At 42.4% G+C, this 17,980-nt stretch overlaps 1 protein-coding gene across 1 annotated transcript in view; it reads left to right on the forward strand.

Moving 5' to 3' along the window:
* Window positions 1–16,385, forward strand: part of LOC119648491 — a 36,004-nt gene extending 19,619 nt beyond the window's left edge. Inside the window, exons 4-5 of the mRNA XM_038050257.1 lie at window positions 8,110–8,422; window positions 16,371–16,385. Of these exons, the coding sequence (XP_037906185.1) occupies window positions 8,110–8,422; window positions 16,371–16,385 (328 nt within the window). The remainder of the gene's footprint in view (window positions 1–8,109; window positions 8,423–16,370) is intronic.
* Window positions 16,386–17,980: the final 1,595 nt, after the last annotated feature.

Consider the following 17,980-nt stretch of genomic DNA (forward strand, 5'->3'; position numbering starts at 1 on the left):
CTCTCCATATTTCCAACAAATGTGAAAACTTAGGCAGGCTTCGAAAAGTACTAATTGAAACTTTTCATTTCATACCCGACACGACTATATGTGCATGTAAAACTTGTATACAACTTGCAAAACATGGCACTGATAATTAACACAAAGCCTTGGTGTATTCTGAGTAGAAACGCCGAGCCCAATAAGAAAATTGTATAATAATTCATTATGAATCGACAGAAATAGAGCAGAATTTTTCAACATGTACTGTATATGTAAATTGTCTTTTTCAGGATGCTAGAAAAAACTACGAAGAGAAAAAAGATAAAATTTAAAAGTTTTTGGATAGATAATAAAGTTGTGACCACCATCGAGAAAAAAAAACAAGGAGGAGGCTGGAGTAGAGTGCACTCTTCCACGGAGATCATGCTCGAAAATTTCTGTTTTATGGTGATGCGTTCTAGCGGCGATGCAAAAAGTTGGTCACCATACTTTTCAGCAATATCGAAACTTTAATAGTCCATTGTAGGTGCCAAAGTTTGAACAGTCGCTCTTTAGGAATTTTGCGATAAACAACTGCATTACTTGAAGGATATCCCGAATTCTGAGATTCTACGTGCTAAAGTAGAATATATGATTTAGTGTCAAGCAGACGTTTCCGGATGGAAGAAATCCACGGATTAAATGGATTCACATCTAAAATTGCAATCTCAAAACTTTCCTGGGGTGAAATAATCTGTTGAAGATGAAAACATGGAACTGACTGACACTTAGTTTCCGCGGTTAGTTTATGTTTGCTACACTTTATGAATCTTTGCAGCCAAATTCTGTTTGTCAATGCAGATAGAGTGGTCAGTAAAATGGTTCTTAGTTTCTATATCAAAACGAACTTCCGAACAATTGTAAAAAAACTTGGAAGTAGGGACGAAATAGAGTCTTGACCGAGATTTGTTGGAAACTGTTTCGTTAATTTAGTGCTTCTTTCTTGGTAGAATATTCCTGGTACCTACTCTGTTTGTTCCACTAGGATGACTAGCGTATTTCAATGGTCAAATAAGGAGAACCTAATGCAAACTGACTACTTCTTATCGGCTGAGCATTCGGAAGGTACATTCAATTTAGATTTGAGTGTCCCCTATCAGACAGGGTACGCAGGACCTTCGCTTTTCCATTGGCTGTTTCGAGAATTCATTTAACTGTTTACATTCTCTTTCCCAGCCTAGCATTTTTGTGACCTCTTTTGTTTTTCTCCTTAGTCCCATACTGAACTCTGGCTTTAGATAGTTTGTTTTTACACAACATTTAATTTGCAATTAAAGTCGGCTCCCTTTGTTACCGGGACCAAGACGAAAGAAAGAGAAGAAATGCCGTCGAAGAAATGTCCATTCTGGTAGAAGATTGGCTACACCAAGACTGTTATGATTCAAAATGGGAAGATAAATTGAAATAACACATGAAGCTGCTCGGAGACTGCGTTGGTGAAAACTACTTTACCTTTAGGGGTGAGTATTATAACGGCTAGGGAATGCAGAGTTTGGATTGGGATCCACAATGGAGCACAAAACCATGCAAACGCCCCCATCGTTGAATGTTCTTTCTAATAAAAAAGCTGAGGCGAAAAATATCAGAAGTCTAAATCATCGTCAAACGATTTTCATAACCACCTTGGTACGACCACAAACTTATTTGGCCTCAGTGTAAAAAAAAGTCGGAGTGAGAGTCCTCCGCGACACGTATAAGAGGGAAATGGATGCCGCAATAACCGCAGTGAACAGAGGACCTGGAGATGAACAAACAAAAATCCAGCATGTCTTACCATAAGATTAAAGCTCTTACTGCCCAAGACTATGATCTTGTCAGTATTCCTCGGAAACCTGGGATCTTATAAAAACAAAATTGCCAACTCTTGACCACGTTTGAGAGGAGAATCCTCTGAAGAATTTTTGGCCCCCTACATGAGGATGGACGATTCCGTAGCCTACACAATGACGAAATCTATGATCGATACCATGACCGTCATGTTGTGCATAAAATCCGGCTCAATAGGTTACGGTGGGCGGGTCACTTAATCCGTGTGGATGAGAATGATCCAGCCCGGAAAGTCTATAAAAGCAATATCAATGGTAGAAAAAGAAGACGAAGCAAACCCTGCCTGAGATGGAGCGATGGGGTAGATCAGGACACCAGACAGCTTTTAGGGATATTGAATTGGTGGACTTTGATGCAAAACCAGGGTGTCTGAAGTTTCGTATTAAGGTAAGCTTAGACCAGATACCGGTTGTTGCGCCACTAATGATGATGATGGTGAACTCCTTGGGATTACCCACCTTAGTCGTCATTAGCTACAGTTGTGCATATTGCCGTTTTCGGAATGTCGTCTGGAGCTGCGCGGATTTTACGTTATGCCTTGACTCAGTCCAAGGTCGAGAAAATAGGGCAGTTTGCGATAAGGTGTGCGGACGAGTGGCATGGGATTGCGATCTGGAATATTTTAAGCATTCAGATGACTGTAGCCGCTACAAGGCCTCCTTTTTTTGGGAGTTGAGTAGGTGAATCCGTTTACGCACGGAGTGTTGGACTCCCGCAACAGCATGCTATCGGGTCTCTTCACCATTGGATTTAGGGAGCATATGAAGTGGCGAAGTTCAACAACTGTATGCAGTTCTTTGAATTCTTTCCCGGCAATTCGGAGCTTCTACGGAGGTAATGGACGCACCTTAGAGAAAAATGCGGAGCCAGTAGTGCGGATGTGGTTCTGAACGTCATGCCTAACGAGCTCAGATAGACTGCGCTCGGTAGTGATGTCGCGGTATTTTTGAAAAATTGCGCCAATATGTATATCGAGTGAGCAGGATGAGTTTTTTCCTGATGGCGCAAGAGAAGTTGTGGGATCAATGAGGGACCTATTATGGATATCCACTAGTAGATCATAATGGCATAAGATGGGTATACTGATATCCGTGATTATGAAGCGCCAAGAAAACGTTCATTGAAGTCCCAAACTCAAGTCTACTTGCTTGTAGCCATAACTGCCAATCAATGAAGATGCCAGCTCAGAGACTGTGGCTTTTAATGCTACCACCATCTGCCGCAGCTGAGCCACCTGGCCCAAATTATCGCGGGACACTTCATCAACCATGGGCTGGATGTGGACCTCATGGATTTTGTCCGTGATGACGGCTAGCGCATCCAGAGATCCCGAATCCTCACACGTGAGGATGGCTTGTGTGCTCCCCGGAAGCTAACAGACCAAGAGAAAGAACGCACAAAGATCGGGACAGAAAGAAACAAAAGAGAAGAGGAGAAAAAAACCGTCCTGCGCCGTTTCTTGCGGCTTCCTCTTTATATTTATGTTATCAAAAAGAGGCAGTGCCCACTCTTGCGGCTTTATTTACTACAAAAATAATTTACAAAAAGAATAATGACTAAGCTTATTTAATAATATAAATTTATGATTTTCATGTTGTTTTTAATGATGGATGGCTTATGGCTGTTGAAGATGCGCTTGTTGTTTATGTTGCTGCTGATGGTGTTGTTAGTGAGTTTAGTTTACTGGGGGGAGCCGCAGCTCCAAGCACTCAGGCTATTGTTAGGCTCCCTGTAAATCGCTTATTCAATGGCATCCCGGCTAAGGGGTTCGCAGGCTTTAGCGAATCTGAGCACATTCTTCAGAGGCAGAGAGTGTGCAGATTCTTCATTGAAGAAAATCTTGCCAAGGTGTCTTCGTCTAAGATCTGAGGAGGCCGGGCAGCTGCATAAAAAGTGCAGGGCCGTCTCCTCCTCCTCCTCACATTGGCTACAAATAGCCGAAGCCACTACCCCAATCTTTTCCATATGGTAGTTTAAGGAGCAGTGTCCCGTTAAAAGCCCTACTACGGTTTTCATGCCCCACTTCTTAAGGGACAACAAAAATGCCGGTCTAGTGACCCTAGGCTCTTTCACGGGCTATTTGCTGTCCGTGGACAGGTGCTTACCCATGAGCAAGACTTTAGCCTGAGCACGTGGCGCCGATTGGAGCCTGGGGTCAGGAATGCTGAGAGCAGGGGACTGCTTCAGCTCGTCCGTTAAGTACTGGTTGGTTCCCACCTGAGTAAATGGAGAATCTGAATCTAGACCCAGGTTCTCCATCGATAAGCTTAGGGTTGCTCCTTCACTCGGGGTTGGGTCGTCACGATCGAGGTTTAATTGTGTTTGTTTAACTGGTTTATGTTTTTCTTTTTTTTTTCATAATTGGCTGCCTCTTGCCGTGGTGAGTAGTAAGGGATGTACCCTCCCAATGGGTTCTGTGTGTTAGAGGGAGATAGCATGATAGAGCTTTTAAGCTTTCATGCTATCTCGCTCGCCCCGCCTCTTTCGCACTATGAGCTTTTGGGTGCGCGCCTTGGGTAAGGGGTGTGCGCCTTGGGTAAGGGTGCGCTTTTGCTGGGAAGTTTTGGGTGTGTGCTTTTGCTGGGGAGCTTTGGGTGTGTGCCTGTGCTGGGGGCTTTGGGCTGTGTGCTTTTGGTGGCGGCTCTGGGTGTGTGCCTTGGGTGATGGTGCCTTTGCAGCCTTTGGCTTTGCGACTTGGGTACGGGGTTTTGCTGTGTGTGTGGGGGCCTGTGCTTTGTCGGGGGTCGTGTCTTGGGGATATTAAGCTCTATTGCTGTTTCTCTTGTTCTTGCTGTGTGTCTTGGTTATGTTTTGGTGTGTTTCTGAGATAGCGATCTTTGGGGAGTGTAAAGTTTTATTTGGTGACTTTATGGGGTCTCGATCTTTTTGGTGTGCTTTTTGTGGGTTATTAAGCTGGTTTGGTGTGTATATGAGATAGCGATGTTTTCCGAGTGCTTTTTGGGGAGTGTCAAGTTGTTTGTGTGGCTTTGTAGGGGGTATCGATCTTTTTGGTGTGCTATTTGTGGTTTATTAAGCTGTTTTGATGTATTTGCCTGGGTATCGGCCTTTACGGTGAGTGGCTTGGTTGAAGTGGGGTCTGTGGGGTTCACGGCGGGCGGCTATGGTGCAGGCTTTAGGTGGTAGGCTTCGCCGCGGGCTTGAGGCGGTTGACTGGCCGATGCAGGTTTTGCGGTTATCATTGCTGGCTTAGGTAATGGGATTAAGTTTACATGAAAAAGTTTGTTGATAAAGTTCAAATATTTATTTTATTATACTTATTTACACATACAACATTCAATATTCTTTAGAATTAACAATATGTGTACACTTATTTATATATCTTTCTCGATATCAAACAATGACTAGAAATTTATTTCACAGTATAACGTAAAAATTTCATATACAAATTATGAAATTCATTACAAATCGGGTGGTGATGTTATTTAAAATTCTTATAAAACTATTCGACATTTTGACATTTTGAATATTACTTTAAATTACAGTGCATAAGCAGAATAATTATTATTTTGAACAAATTTTATTTTGAAATATTTGTGTTCCTGCACATCCACTCCTTCGAAAACGAAATAGTGTTCCTGTATAGCGTTCAGCTCATCGACCTGCTTCTGACTACGAATCTTTTTGGAGAAGCGAGGGGGTAAGAAAACAAAATTGTTATGATATTACTAAAATGGACTGTCAAACGCTGTCCAAATTTAGTTTTAACAAGCTTGAATTCGGTGATGAGATATTTTTTACCCACCTCTAAACTGGATATTGACACATAGGTTTGGGGTAATGTTTCGCTGACATTGTTCAGGATTTCGATGGTATTCTAAGGAAACAAATAATAAACTGTTGTAAAATATTTTCCTAAGTAAATCAAGAAAATTGTACGACCCCAAACTTGAAGTTGGCGCTCGGTTCTCTTGGGCGCATCGAATTTTATTTTAAAACCAATTTGCAAATGAAATGGAAGAAATATTAGCGACCCAAACATAAAGTTGGCGCTCAGCTTTCTTGCGCTAAAAGCGCATTGAATAAAATAAAATAATTGAATCAAATAAAATAAACTTACCATGTTTGTATAATGCAGCCTTGCAAATGATACTTACCTCCAGAAGAAATTCCTTTTATACATGTCTTCGCTACATGAGAACATCATATAGCGATCATGAAGATATCTACATAGCTCATAAAAAATCATCATCATCATGATACTTGCCTTGTAATTTACCAAGGACAGTTTTGTGATGTTTTATGTTCTCTGAAATTAATTACACAGCATCTGCATATGTAAACTTCCTACAAATCCATAATACTAACATATGCAACCATATGCGTACGAACCAGATTTCGCAGATATTTGTCTTATGATTTATTGCAACAGTTTGTATGATTTTCAAAATGAATAAAACCAAAAACAAAATACATGGGCCTAAGATATTACGGTCATGAAGACAGGTTGCCCGTCAAAAAAAAACGGTGCTTACGCTTATGCCTTGGTTCTTTGAGTTATTCAGTGCAATTTTTTTGATATTTTTATATTCTCTGAAACCAATTATCCGATATCTGCAATTTCATATGCAACTAAATGCTTGGGAATAATATACTTGTCTTATGGTTTATATTATACATTTCGCATGTTGCGTAAACAAAAAATGTATGGAACCATTGCGATCATGGAGATACGCATAAGTTGCTTACCAACAAAAAGGGAATTGCATATGCTTCCGCCTTGATTTATCCCATGTGAAATGATGCAAAAAAAAAATGCAATGGATTAAGATACTGCGATCATGATGATGTGCTACTTGTGAACAAGAAAAAATACGCGTGCATATGCCTTGATTTATCCGGTGCAGTTTTATGATATTTTTATGTTCCCTGGAATTAATTACCCAGCATCTGCGAATGTAAACTCCTTACAATTTCATTTGTCTGTTGATTTATTGCAATATTTCCCATGAAAAAAATGAACGGAACCGAGAGATTGCGATAATGAAGATTTGTTGCTTGTGAACATTATGATTTGATTTATCCAGTATAGTTTGATCTTTTATTTTTTTTTTTTGACTCCCTAAAGAATACGTATAAATAGTGCAAATTTCAAGTGGAAAATCCGCAGAAATTTTGAAACGATCAGGAAGGAAGGTAGCAGTGGGGTAAGAGTCTTTTGTAAAATTTTTTTTAACAATTATTAACAGGTTTTCTAACTTTCAGATTCAAGCAATAATAAATTAGAGAAACAGTACCGTTGGCTTATTAGCTAAGGTATTTGAATGATAATGAGCTTTTCAGCTCTTTCAAAATAAAAAAAAAAATAAAATATAAAAGAAGCATACAGTAAAACAAAATGTTCTAAAATGGCTTTCACTTTTAATTTATGATAATTCAGCTGTTACAAAATTCTGTTGCTTTGGGTAAAGAGTTTTGCTTTGAGGTGATGAACACTGATATTAGTTACTTGGAGAAAAAAAAGTTTCAATAACAGTGCAAGAAAAGAATTCATTTTTCAAGATTCTTCTTGAATGTTCCAAGGAGTTTAAAATAAATCAGGGTGACGTAGTTTTTCATAAATTTTTCAAAATTATAGATGAGTGTGTAAAATTGTCAGATTGTTCAACTATACGCAATATGACTAATGGGTCGGCAGCTTCGACTTCATCGATATGTGTTGCTACTGCTGTTACGAATGCGCGTAGTAAAAGCAACTCAGACTTAAAGTTTTCTAATCAAAATTATCAAGTCGGATCAGGATTAATAGAAAAAATCGAAATAATTTCAAAAAAGTGACCAACTTTAAGAAATTTAATGTTAAAGGGGTGAAATGGTTTTTCGTCTAAATGAGTTTAAAGGTCCTGAAGAAAATATTTTGCAATGTCTTAGAACCTTTAACGAAGTCGTTAATGAAATCGTGAAAAACTCTATGGAGGGTAGTAAAATTTCAATGTATATTTCATTGCCAAACTCACCGCATGTGAAACCTATATGGCCAAGTTTAAGACCTGTAAGTGAGCTAAATGGCGAACACATTCTGTCATTAATATCAAGTATTAATCAGTCGAATTCAACATTTCTTTAAGATGATATTATAGAGATTGATGCAAACATCGTCAATTTTCCATTTAGGGAAGGGAAGAATAAATCCAAAGTCATAAGTGAAGATGAAAGAGCATACGGCTTTAAGAGAATTAAATTACAAGAATGAAAAGAGAAAAATAATAAATATAAATAGGGATGCTTCTTTTATTTTTTCAGTATTCTGATGGCAGATTCGGAAAAGATAGTGCAATACGTTATGGAATCTAACAAAAAGTCGGTTATTGTTGATGTCCAGTTTGTAGTTGGTAACAATAAGCAAATGTTTGTAAAAGAACTAGTTACATTGAACACTGACTCCGTTAACCCAGTTTTGTATCATTTCAAACCTCCGTGCCCGAAGGAAGAACTTAACCCAAATAGTGCATGGCAATCAGATTATAATTATAAATTCATAAATGGATTAACGTGGTCGAATGGCGTCATTGATTATAATCATTTACCAGAAATTTTATCAACCCTAGAAGGTTCAGTAATATATGTAAAAGGAGAAAAAAAAGCAAAAGTTTTGAAAAAATACCTTAAAGACGTTGCAATTATTCAGGCAGATATCCCCAAACTCGGTCTCTTAAAGAAGTGTAAAACAAATTGTATGCTACATGGGGAATCGCCAAATGTTAGATGTGCTTTAGAAAATACTGTGCATATGTATATGTATCTGCTGAAAAATAAAATCATTGAATAAAACAGAAAATATTGCCTTTTATTTAATATGCTCTTTTATTTCTTTATAAACACAAAGTATTAAACAGTACATTAGCACTACAAAATATTGGAATTTCATAAAAAAGTCTGGAATAATTAACATGAACGTAAGATGTTCTCGATGGTATAAACAAATCTTCGTCTGGCAGTTTGATGGTGTTTTTCTCTCGGCATTTTGTGACGTATCCATTATAGTATTCTTTCACGCTCTCTGATGCACTGTTATATATGCACATGATTCTTTAAATACATTTTTCTGTATAAAGTAACAACTTTAGCGTCATTTCAAGTGAAATCATATGATGAAAATTGGTTTAGAAAATTTCTAAGACTTCGTCCCTTACAACGCCAGTAAAGATACATACAACAGTAATACCCACAAGTGGATGCAAACGCACTTTGTAATCGTTTCTTATTATTTATAAATACGGACGAATTAGTCATGAGAAACTTTTGAAAAAAAATGAATCAAAGTACTCCGCAGGTCCTTTTTTCGGAATGAAGAATGCAACCCAATGAGTTCTACTTTTGTAAGAAGGATCTGTATTAGCTATCACACATGCCGGTCTTTTAACTCGCTTCGGTAAATAATTACATGGAAAAACGCCTTTGAAGAATCTTGATGGTATTTTGTTCGTTCTGAGTGTTCTGTTTAGTTCAATCGTGTTCATTCCTGTTCAGAAAAGTTGCAAGCTTCAATATTAATAATTTTCGAGTGCGATGTTGCATAGTGTTTTATAAATTCCTTTACGCCATCATCTTGAACAAATACCGTAGTAAATTTCGCCAATGTTTTTATAACGTCTTCATCCAACCGTCTCAGCTCCAAGTTGCCGCATCTTCCCAATTGTTCCACACCTGCTAGATTGCTTGTTGTAGTAGGATATCTAAAGGTGATCTCTCTGGTGAACAACTTATTATCCGCAGTAATACCAGCGAACGACACCTTTTTAAAGAAAGCTAAATCATCTCCAGGGAGATAGTCAACATTCACTAAGCAGCTCATTTCGACTTTTGATTAAATGTGGAAGAATGTCGGAATGCCGGCACTATATATAGATTTTAATAGCTTGTGAAAACATTCCGAGCCTTGTCTATCTCGATACTGCTATCATACTCTGCGTAAACAACGCATGTGACGCTTTTCTTTAGAGCGTCTTTGAATCGCCCCTCGATCCTAATCGTGCCCTGGTTGAGTAGTTGCGGAGTTGCCAAATCTCCCATCAGGCGCGTCCCTTCGTGCGGATAAGGGAATGCTCGGCGAATGTGTCATGGGCATGCACATGCACGCATCCGGAGATGTGCGTGTGTGGGCATGCTTATGCGCAGGCCGGGTAGGTGGGAAGCAAACGCCCACCCGTGGATAAAAATTGGCTATGGGAAGGACACCCAGAAATTAAACCAAATATGGAAGAGGGGAAAAGTAGTTTTTTTACGGTGCAGGGCTTCGGAAACCCAGTGCCCGCGGTTTTTGGGAGTGAGCAAGCGGGCTCCCGGCCGTCGATATCCAACGACCGCAGTGCCTCAGTGGTGGGAAATTTGGCTACTGTGGCATCTAATGCTACAAGAGATAATGGTGGAGTGGAAATTAGGTCCACACCGGATCCCTTTAGGAGGAGTTCGAAGCTTGGGAGATCACCACCGAGAACAATGGTTCTTTTTGGTAGTCGAGATTCGTCGCGGAACTCTGAAAGAAATACGAATAGTCCCCTAATCGAGATCATTCCTTGTGGCGCAAGGCGCGAAAGCAAACGGGAACATACCGGAATGGCGTTCGTTACACTCGGGGAACGAATAAATGAACTGTGCGAGTTCATCAAGGAGAGGCGGAATATCCACCAAAATATTCGAGCCTTGATAAGAGGCATTAAATTGTCTTATATCAGGGCACTCGAAGAAAAGAATTCCCAAGCGTCAGTTGGCAAGGTCACAAGGGAAACGCAGGTGACGCCTCCCCGTGATAAAGCAGGCGGGAAGACAGGAAAACGGACTAGAGACGGTACCAGCAAGCCTCTTGGACCACAGCAAGTCCCGAAGAAGAAAAAAGCCTCTTCACCAAAGAAGGCGGAGCCGGCGAGAGTACCCGCGAAAGTCGGTAATCTCACGATTGCAGCCACAACACCTACAAAAGTGGAAAAAACCAACGCCCGGAGGCCCGAACAATGGACTAAGGTGAGCAATAAGAGGAAAAAGGACAAAAAGAAGCTCCGCCCGGAAATACTAATTATTTCCAAGAAGGGAAATATGTCCTATGCCGACATCCTCCGAAAGGTGAAGTCAGACCCGGAATTGAAGGATTTGGGGGATAGTGTGAGCCGTATCAGGCGAACACAGAGAGGGGATCTGATGCTGGAGTTAAGTAAATCCGCCGACAAGTCGGCCGATAACTTCCGCGGGAAGGTGGAAAGTGTACTTGGAGAGGAAGCTGAGGTAAGAGCTCGGAAACAGGAGATAGTGGTTGAATGCAAGGACCTAGATGAAGTCACCTCACGGGAGGACATCTGTGCTGCGCTAAAGCAGCAGTTCAACCTTGGCGATATAGACCAGAGTGCCATAAAAAGGATGAAGAAGGCATATGGTGGCACACAGACCGCTATTATTAGTTTGCCGGCGGAATCAGCTATTAAGTTAATTATCGCGGGCAAGGTAAGAGTAGGTTGGGTCGTGTGCAGGCTCAGGGAACAAATCTCTCTAAAGAAATGCTTCAGATGCCTCGATTTCGGCCATTTTGCGGCGGCATGCACTAGCCAGCATGATAGGTCGAGGAGTTGCAGGAAGTGTGGGGAAGAGGGCCACCTCATCAAAGATTGCACCGGAGATCCACGGTGTATGTTATGTAGTGGGAAAGAGGGCGTGGACGGCCGGCATATTGCGGGAAGCAGCAGATGTCCGGTATATAGGAGGGAGCTGAACCGCACAGGCAAATGAGATTGATACAAATCAATCTCAATCACTGTGAGGCAGCTCAGGACCTGCTCTCGCAAATCATTCGAGAGTCGAATGTCGATGTCGCGGTTATTTGCGAGCCGTACAGAAACTACGGCGGTGCGACTTGGGCGGTGGATGCGTCTGGCAACGCGCCAATCTGGGCGTGCGGAAGACAGGCCATTCTGGAAGTCATGGCCCCCCCGGCAGCCGGTTTTATAAGGACGAAGGTCAACGGTGTCCATATTTACAGCTGCTACGCTCCTCCTAGTGCAACCTTAGCACAATATGAGGAGATGTTAGACAGTCTGGTGTTGGATGCTAGAGACCGCAGCCCTAAAATCATTGCGGGCGATTTCAACGCGTGGGCCCTGGAGTGGGGAAGCCGATCGACGAACACCAGAGGTCAAATTCTGTTGGAGTCATTTGCGGAGCTGGACATCGTGCTGGCCAACGTTGGATGCGTGCCCACCTTTCGAGGAAGAGGGTCGGGTTCGATCGTTGACCTGAGATTTGTTAGCACTTCACTGGTGAGTGAGCACTACACCCACAGTGACCACCAGGCCATCTTCCTCCACATTGGGAACGGGGGAAGCAGTCAACGACGCTCTGGAGGTGGAAAGGCTAAGGCGGTTGGCTGGTCTATCGGAGCTTTCGACGAAGAGATATTCCTGGCCGCATTGGAGGGAGCCCATGATACGGATGGAACAGCGGTGGAAAGGGTCACACAGCTGTCTCAGCGTGTAACCGAAGCATGCGACGCTACGATGCTACGACGACGTTTGCACCACGGCAAGAGGCCAAACTACTGGTGGAACACGGAGATCGCTGCCTTGAGATCCTCTTGTCTCCGGGCGAGGAGACTTTCCCACAGGACAAGGGGAAGGCCGGAGCACCAGGAGCGGGAGGAGGAATACAGGGATATGCGAAGCAACCTTAAGAAGGCCATTCGAATCCGTGGGGTACAGCCTACCAAGTTGTAATGAAGAAGATCCGCGGGCGAAAATCACCTCAGGTGACATGCCCACGGCTCTTGTTGCAAATAATTGCAACTCTTTTCCCGCAGCAGGAGCAGGACGAAAGAGAACCCCAACTGGCAGCTCAGCAGGACGTCTTCTCGATCCCTGATGTTACCGAAGAGGAACTTTGGGAAATCTGCAGACGTATTGGGGACAGCAAGGCTCCGGGATTGGACGGAATTCCGAACAGGGCTCTGAAGGTGGCAGTCAAGGCCAGACCAAGGTGGTTCGCAAGCACATTCGAATCGTGCATGGCGGAAGGAGTGTTTCCCGCCCAGTGGAAGAGGCAGAAACTGGTCTTGCTACCGAAGCCTCGAAAACCACCCGGCGTGCTCTCTTCATATCGCCCTATTTGTCTCTTAGACACCATGGGGAAGATGTTGGAGAGGGTGATATACAACAGGCTGCTCCCGTTCATCGAGCTTGCTTTCAGAGCGGCAATATGGGTTTCGGCGAGCCCGTTCTACGGTCGATGCAGTAGCAAAGGTCGTGGAATTGGCTCGAAATGCAATGGCCATGGGCAAATGCTGTGCTCTGGTGACGCTGGACGTCAAAAATGCTTTTAACTCAGCCAACTGGGGCTGGGTTAAGGGCGCTTTGGCCAAACTGGGTGTTCCTAGCTACTTGGCTCGGCTCATCGAGAGTTACTTTCCGGACAGACTTCTCTGGTACGAGACGGACGACGGGCCGAAGGAGTACATTGTGACAGCAGGTGTATTGGGACCGCTGCTGTGGAACATAATGTACGACGGAGTGCTTGGCCTTCGCGTGCCGGAGGAGACAACGCTGATTGGTTTTGCGGACGACTTGGCGGTAGTCGCAATTGCAAAGCATCCCGAGGACGTGGAGCTTTATGCAAATGAAGCCATTCATACCATCAAGTCATGGTTACGAATGGCCAAGCTGGACCTGGTGGACGAAAAGACGGAGGCGGTCCTCATTACCAACCGTAGGAAGAACAACACGGTTACCATCCGGGTTGGTAATCGTGAGGTCGTCTCAAAATCGGTTGTCAAATACCTGGGGGTGATGATCGATACCAAGTTGAGTTTCAAGGGACACTTGGATTATGCGCGAGAAAAGGCAGCAAATGCCAGCTCATCCCTTGCAAGGATGATGTATAACGTGGGAGGGCCGAAGTATAGTCGCAGGCTACTCATCGCGGGAGTGGTGAGGTCGATCCTGCTATACGCGGCCCCTGTCTGGGCGGGAGCGTTGAACCACGCTGTCAACCGGAGAAAGATAAGTTCGGCATACCGGCCAATTGCGCTAAGGGTGTGCAGCGCATTTACGACGGCCTCGACGGAGGCAGTGTGCGTCATCGCAGGAATGATCCCTATAGATCTTCTTGCGGGCGAGGCACACTGGCTCTACGAAAAACGGAAGGCAAATCCAGCCGAGGTAAATGCGGATTTCCGAAAAGCCATCAGGAGAGAGTTGTGTGGCAGGTGGCAACAACGATGGGATAACTCCGACAAGGGCCGGTGAACTCATACATTGATCCCGTGTATCGAGAAATGGGTCGACCGAGAGCACGAAGAATTGAATTACCACCTGACACAGTTCCTTACGGGACACGGTGGCTATAGGAAGTACTTGCATTGCTTCGAGTTGGACGAGTCTCCCAACCGTCCTGAATGCGGTGCTACACTCGAGGACCCGGAGCACGTTATGTTCCATTGTCCCAGATTTCTGCAGCAGAAAAGGAGGTTGAACAACATCTTAGGGGCGGACATCGAGCCCTCCAGCCTGGTGGAAGAGATGCTGAAGACGGAGGAAAACTGGATGGCGGTAAATGAGGCAGTAGCCGTGGTGCAGACAAAACTCCTGAAGTTGGATCGAGCTCTGAAGGCGGCGCGACGGAGACGTGACATGGACGAGCTGGTATAGCGAACCAAAGCCTCCCCCGCGAAGTAATACTTCACGGTGGTCCCGCGGGGAGGGGCGGAAGAGTGGGGGTGGTTTTAGTGGGTGTAAATCCCACACACTGCTGCAACCTGGCGCAGCAGCGTCTTTCTAAGATTTCCACCTCCATCCATTAAAAAAAAAAAAAATAACCCTTGAACAAGCTTAGATATCCTCGCGTACTAATGGGAGTTTCATTTGAAAAGTCAAACTCTAGAGGTTGGTTCGGTAGTTGTACTCCATTGACTGATAAATTGAACCTTGTCCGATTATTGTGTTTAAGTTTGTATGAATTTTTCGACCGTTTTCTGTATTTGCTTCATTGTCTACCATACCAAACACTAGCAAGTTGGGTAATTGTCCAATGACCACATTATCGAGTGAAAGTGAAAATGTGTTTGCAGGTAGAGTATATGTCTTCACTTCTACACGTTTATATGGATATATTGCATTAGATTTTTGCAGAACACTTTCATGCGCAAGTAAGATGTTCGGATTGACAGTTACATGGTTCATGTACATTGTCGCCTCTATAATTTTGATTAGTGATGGCTGAACGTCGTCTTTACAATGCAAGCAAAATTCGGGTTTTTCTAGCGAAAAAATGACATGCAAATCTATATTATATCCTTGGTTTGAATCAGATGGCTTCCCACTTTCAACTATGTCCATCTCATTCTCATCGAGATACCATCCGACAGACTCCAAATGGGTTTCGGCGGTATTCTTGCCATAATTTAGCAAATTTTCAATATACGCTCTGTATTGGTAATTGTGGTCAGTTTGCGCTATTGGCCTACCATTTAACTGTATTGTCTGAACAGCGAATGCAGAACATTATTGACAACGCCAATTGGTGGAGCAGCTTTATCGTACAATTCCTCTTTCCCATCTTTTGCTTTAATAAGTTGTACATTTAGTCGAAGATATCTTTGCTAGACAGATCGCGGTATGTATCGCCATGACCTAACGACACAAGTTCTAAAACGTTATCTAATGAAGCTATGGGTTTGTATGCTACTTCCTCTGTTTTTAAAATATTACTTTGAATTGGCGAACTTGAGAAAAGATCTAGTTCAGACTTCATGCACTCTTTGTACGACATTTCTACTTATCAAAAATGTCTATCACACGTTTACGTATCTGCTTTTTGCGTGGTTTGCCTTGCTTTGAAGACGGAGATTTTTTAACAGCTTTTCTTCCTTTAGAATACCTCCTGCGTTTAAACTTCGAAATCGATCTTGATTTTTTCGTCTCAAAGGGATTGGGTCTTTTTCGAGATGAATGATTATTGATAAGAACATTATGTAAACCTCTGAAGAGTTTCTTTATACCTTTCTGGGTTAGCTCCCGGGCAGCAGTTTTAGCCTGCCTCTTTAGAATGGTCTTAATCGGCTTACTTCCTACTTCTGATAGTATTGCCTTACCAGTTTTTACTGCTTGTTGTTTTAAGGTTGTAGCTCCTGCCGAGACCAGCGGGCTTGCGTGTCGCACTAAACCTCTAAAGAAACTCCCAACACCGTGCTGACTAATATCTGGCGATCGATATAAATTCTGAATTGAGGAATTCCCGCCGCTCTGGATTAGGCAATAACGTGTGAAATAGGAATCCATGTCTGTGACAATTCAAACTCCTTAAGTCTCCCAATCAGAGTATAGCTGGTTGACATCCAGACAGTATATTTATACTTTATCGACGTTTGAAATGCAGCATGAGGTATGATGGAGCCTCGCTTGCACGGAATTCAATCAATTCGCCTTGCTGTTTAGTTACTTCCACAGAAATACTTTCAATAAAAGTTTTTTCGATTGGATGATATTCTATCATATATGTTCAAATCTTAACAATTTCCCACACTCTTCCAGTGGTATTACACGTAGGCATCGTACGAATCTATCACCCACCATTGTCGGTCTTACAATGTCACTGGAGATAAAAGCCATTCCTCCATTGCCATATTTGCTAGATACAGGAGGCGACTTTTCTGAAGTACTCTTCGATATTCCCCCAACTTTTTTATTCAAATATCGAATTTCATCTAGCATCATTGAAAGTTCTTTGCTAAAGCCTCTACCAGAATCAGAGGTTTTCTTATCAAGCTTTCCACTAACTTCACCAATTAATTCATTAAGACTGCTAATTTTATTCATTATTGAGGTGTATTCTTCATGAACCTTTTCAGATGACGCGGTTTTTTTCATCCGGGAGCCTTTCCATTATACGATGAATATCGCTTTCCATTGTTTTAACCTTCTCTAATAGTATTGCACTGTCAGTAGTTGGAATCTTGCTAAGAGATTCAGCGGATGGTGGCGGCAAAGTTGCACCTAAAACAATAATGGATTATAAATTGTCATACATTCTTCGTTTCCTTGGGATTTGACCTATAATCACATCAATGAAGTGTTCAATAGAGGGATATGTATAGCTTTTCAAAATAACTTTCTCTACAGCAGTGTCGGATTGTTTTATGTTTACTGTAAATTCAGTCGGAAGAGCCTCGTAAGAAGCTTCAGCTATGACTGATCTGTTAAATCAGCCTCTACACGTTTCCACATTTTCTCTTTTACTCTGGTGACCCCCCGGATTACTTGGATCAGGAGGATCTATTCTGATTAGAAAAGAATAAAGCAACGCTGTAAAATCAATTGATCCATCTTTATTGCTTATCTCTTTGAGCTGCTTTTGCGTCCAGTTAAGTGAACCATGAAAGTCATCAAAGTCCAGTACAATTCGCAAAGCTATGGGATCAGCATTAGTTATTTCTGGTAAAGCACGTTTTGTTCTCTTCTTACCACTTTCCTCAATTGACTCGCCGGGAAATCTTTTTGTGCTCACCTTTTGCACTGGCAATGCTACTTCTGTGATTCCCACACACCAGGTATAGTTTAGTTTACACAATCTTGGTAATATATTTCGAAAACGTGCGTGTGTGTTATCAGGGTAAAAGAGCAACGAACTATTACTTAGGAGGGAAATATAAAAGTCATCGCTTTCGATATCGACGGGCATCTTTATTACTTTATATCCTTTCCCAATCAAAATCCGCTACACTAGCGGCTCGCTCCTTTCTACCTTTCAAACGTTCACTTTGCCTTGCAGTTTTTTTCACTGGAAAAGATATTTCATATTGACCAGGATCTAGACGTGAAGGTTTTAATGTAGTCTTTTTGACAGCACCTTTTCGCTTCCTTTTATACCCTTCCTCTTCTCTCTCCTCTAACTTCTCCATAGCTCTGGCACTTCACCGGGACTCATGTCTATAGGAACTGTGTATTGAGTTATACCATCATCAGCTGTTATTATCCTATAATCATCCGTGCCTGATTTACTTGTACTAGTTTTTTGCATTTTCGGTTGCTGAAGATTTTTGGCAATACTACTTGCTGATAAACGTCGTTTAGCTGCAGGTGAAAGGGATTTTCTGGGTGGCGTTATTTCTTCAGTCTCTGCCTCAAAGTATTTCTCTCCCGTC

The sequence above is a fragment of the Hermetia illucens genome, chromosome 2 (genome assembly GCF_905115235.1).
Source record: "Hermetia illucens chromosome 2, iHerIll2.2.curated.20191125, whole genome shotgun sequence".
Lineage (NCBI taxonomy): Eukaryota > Metazoa > Arthropoda > Insecta > Diptera > Stratiomyidae > Hermetia > Hermetia illucens.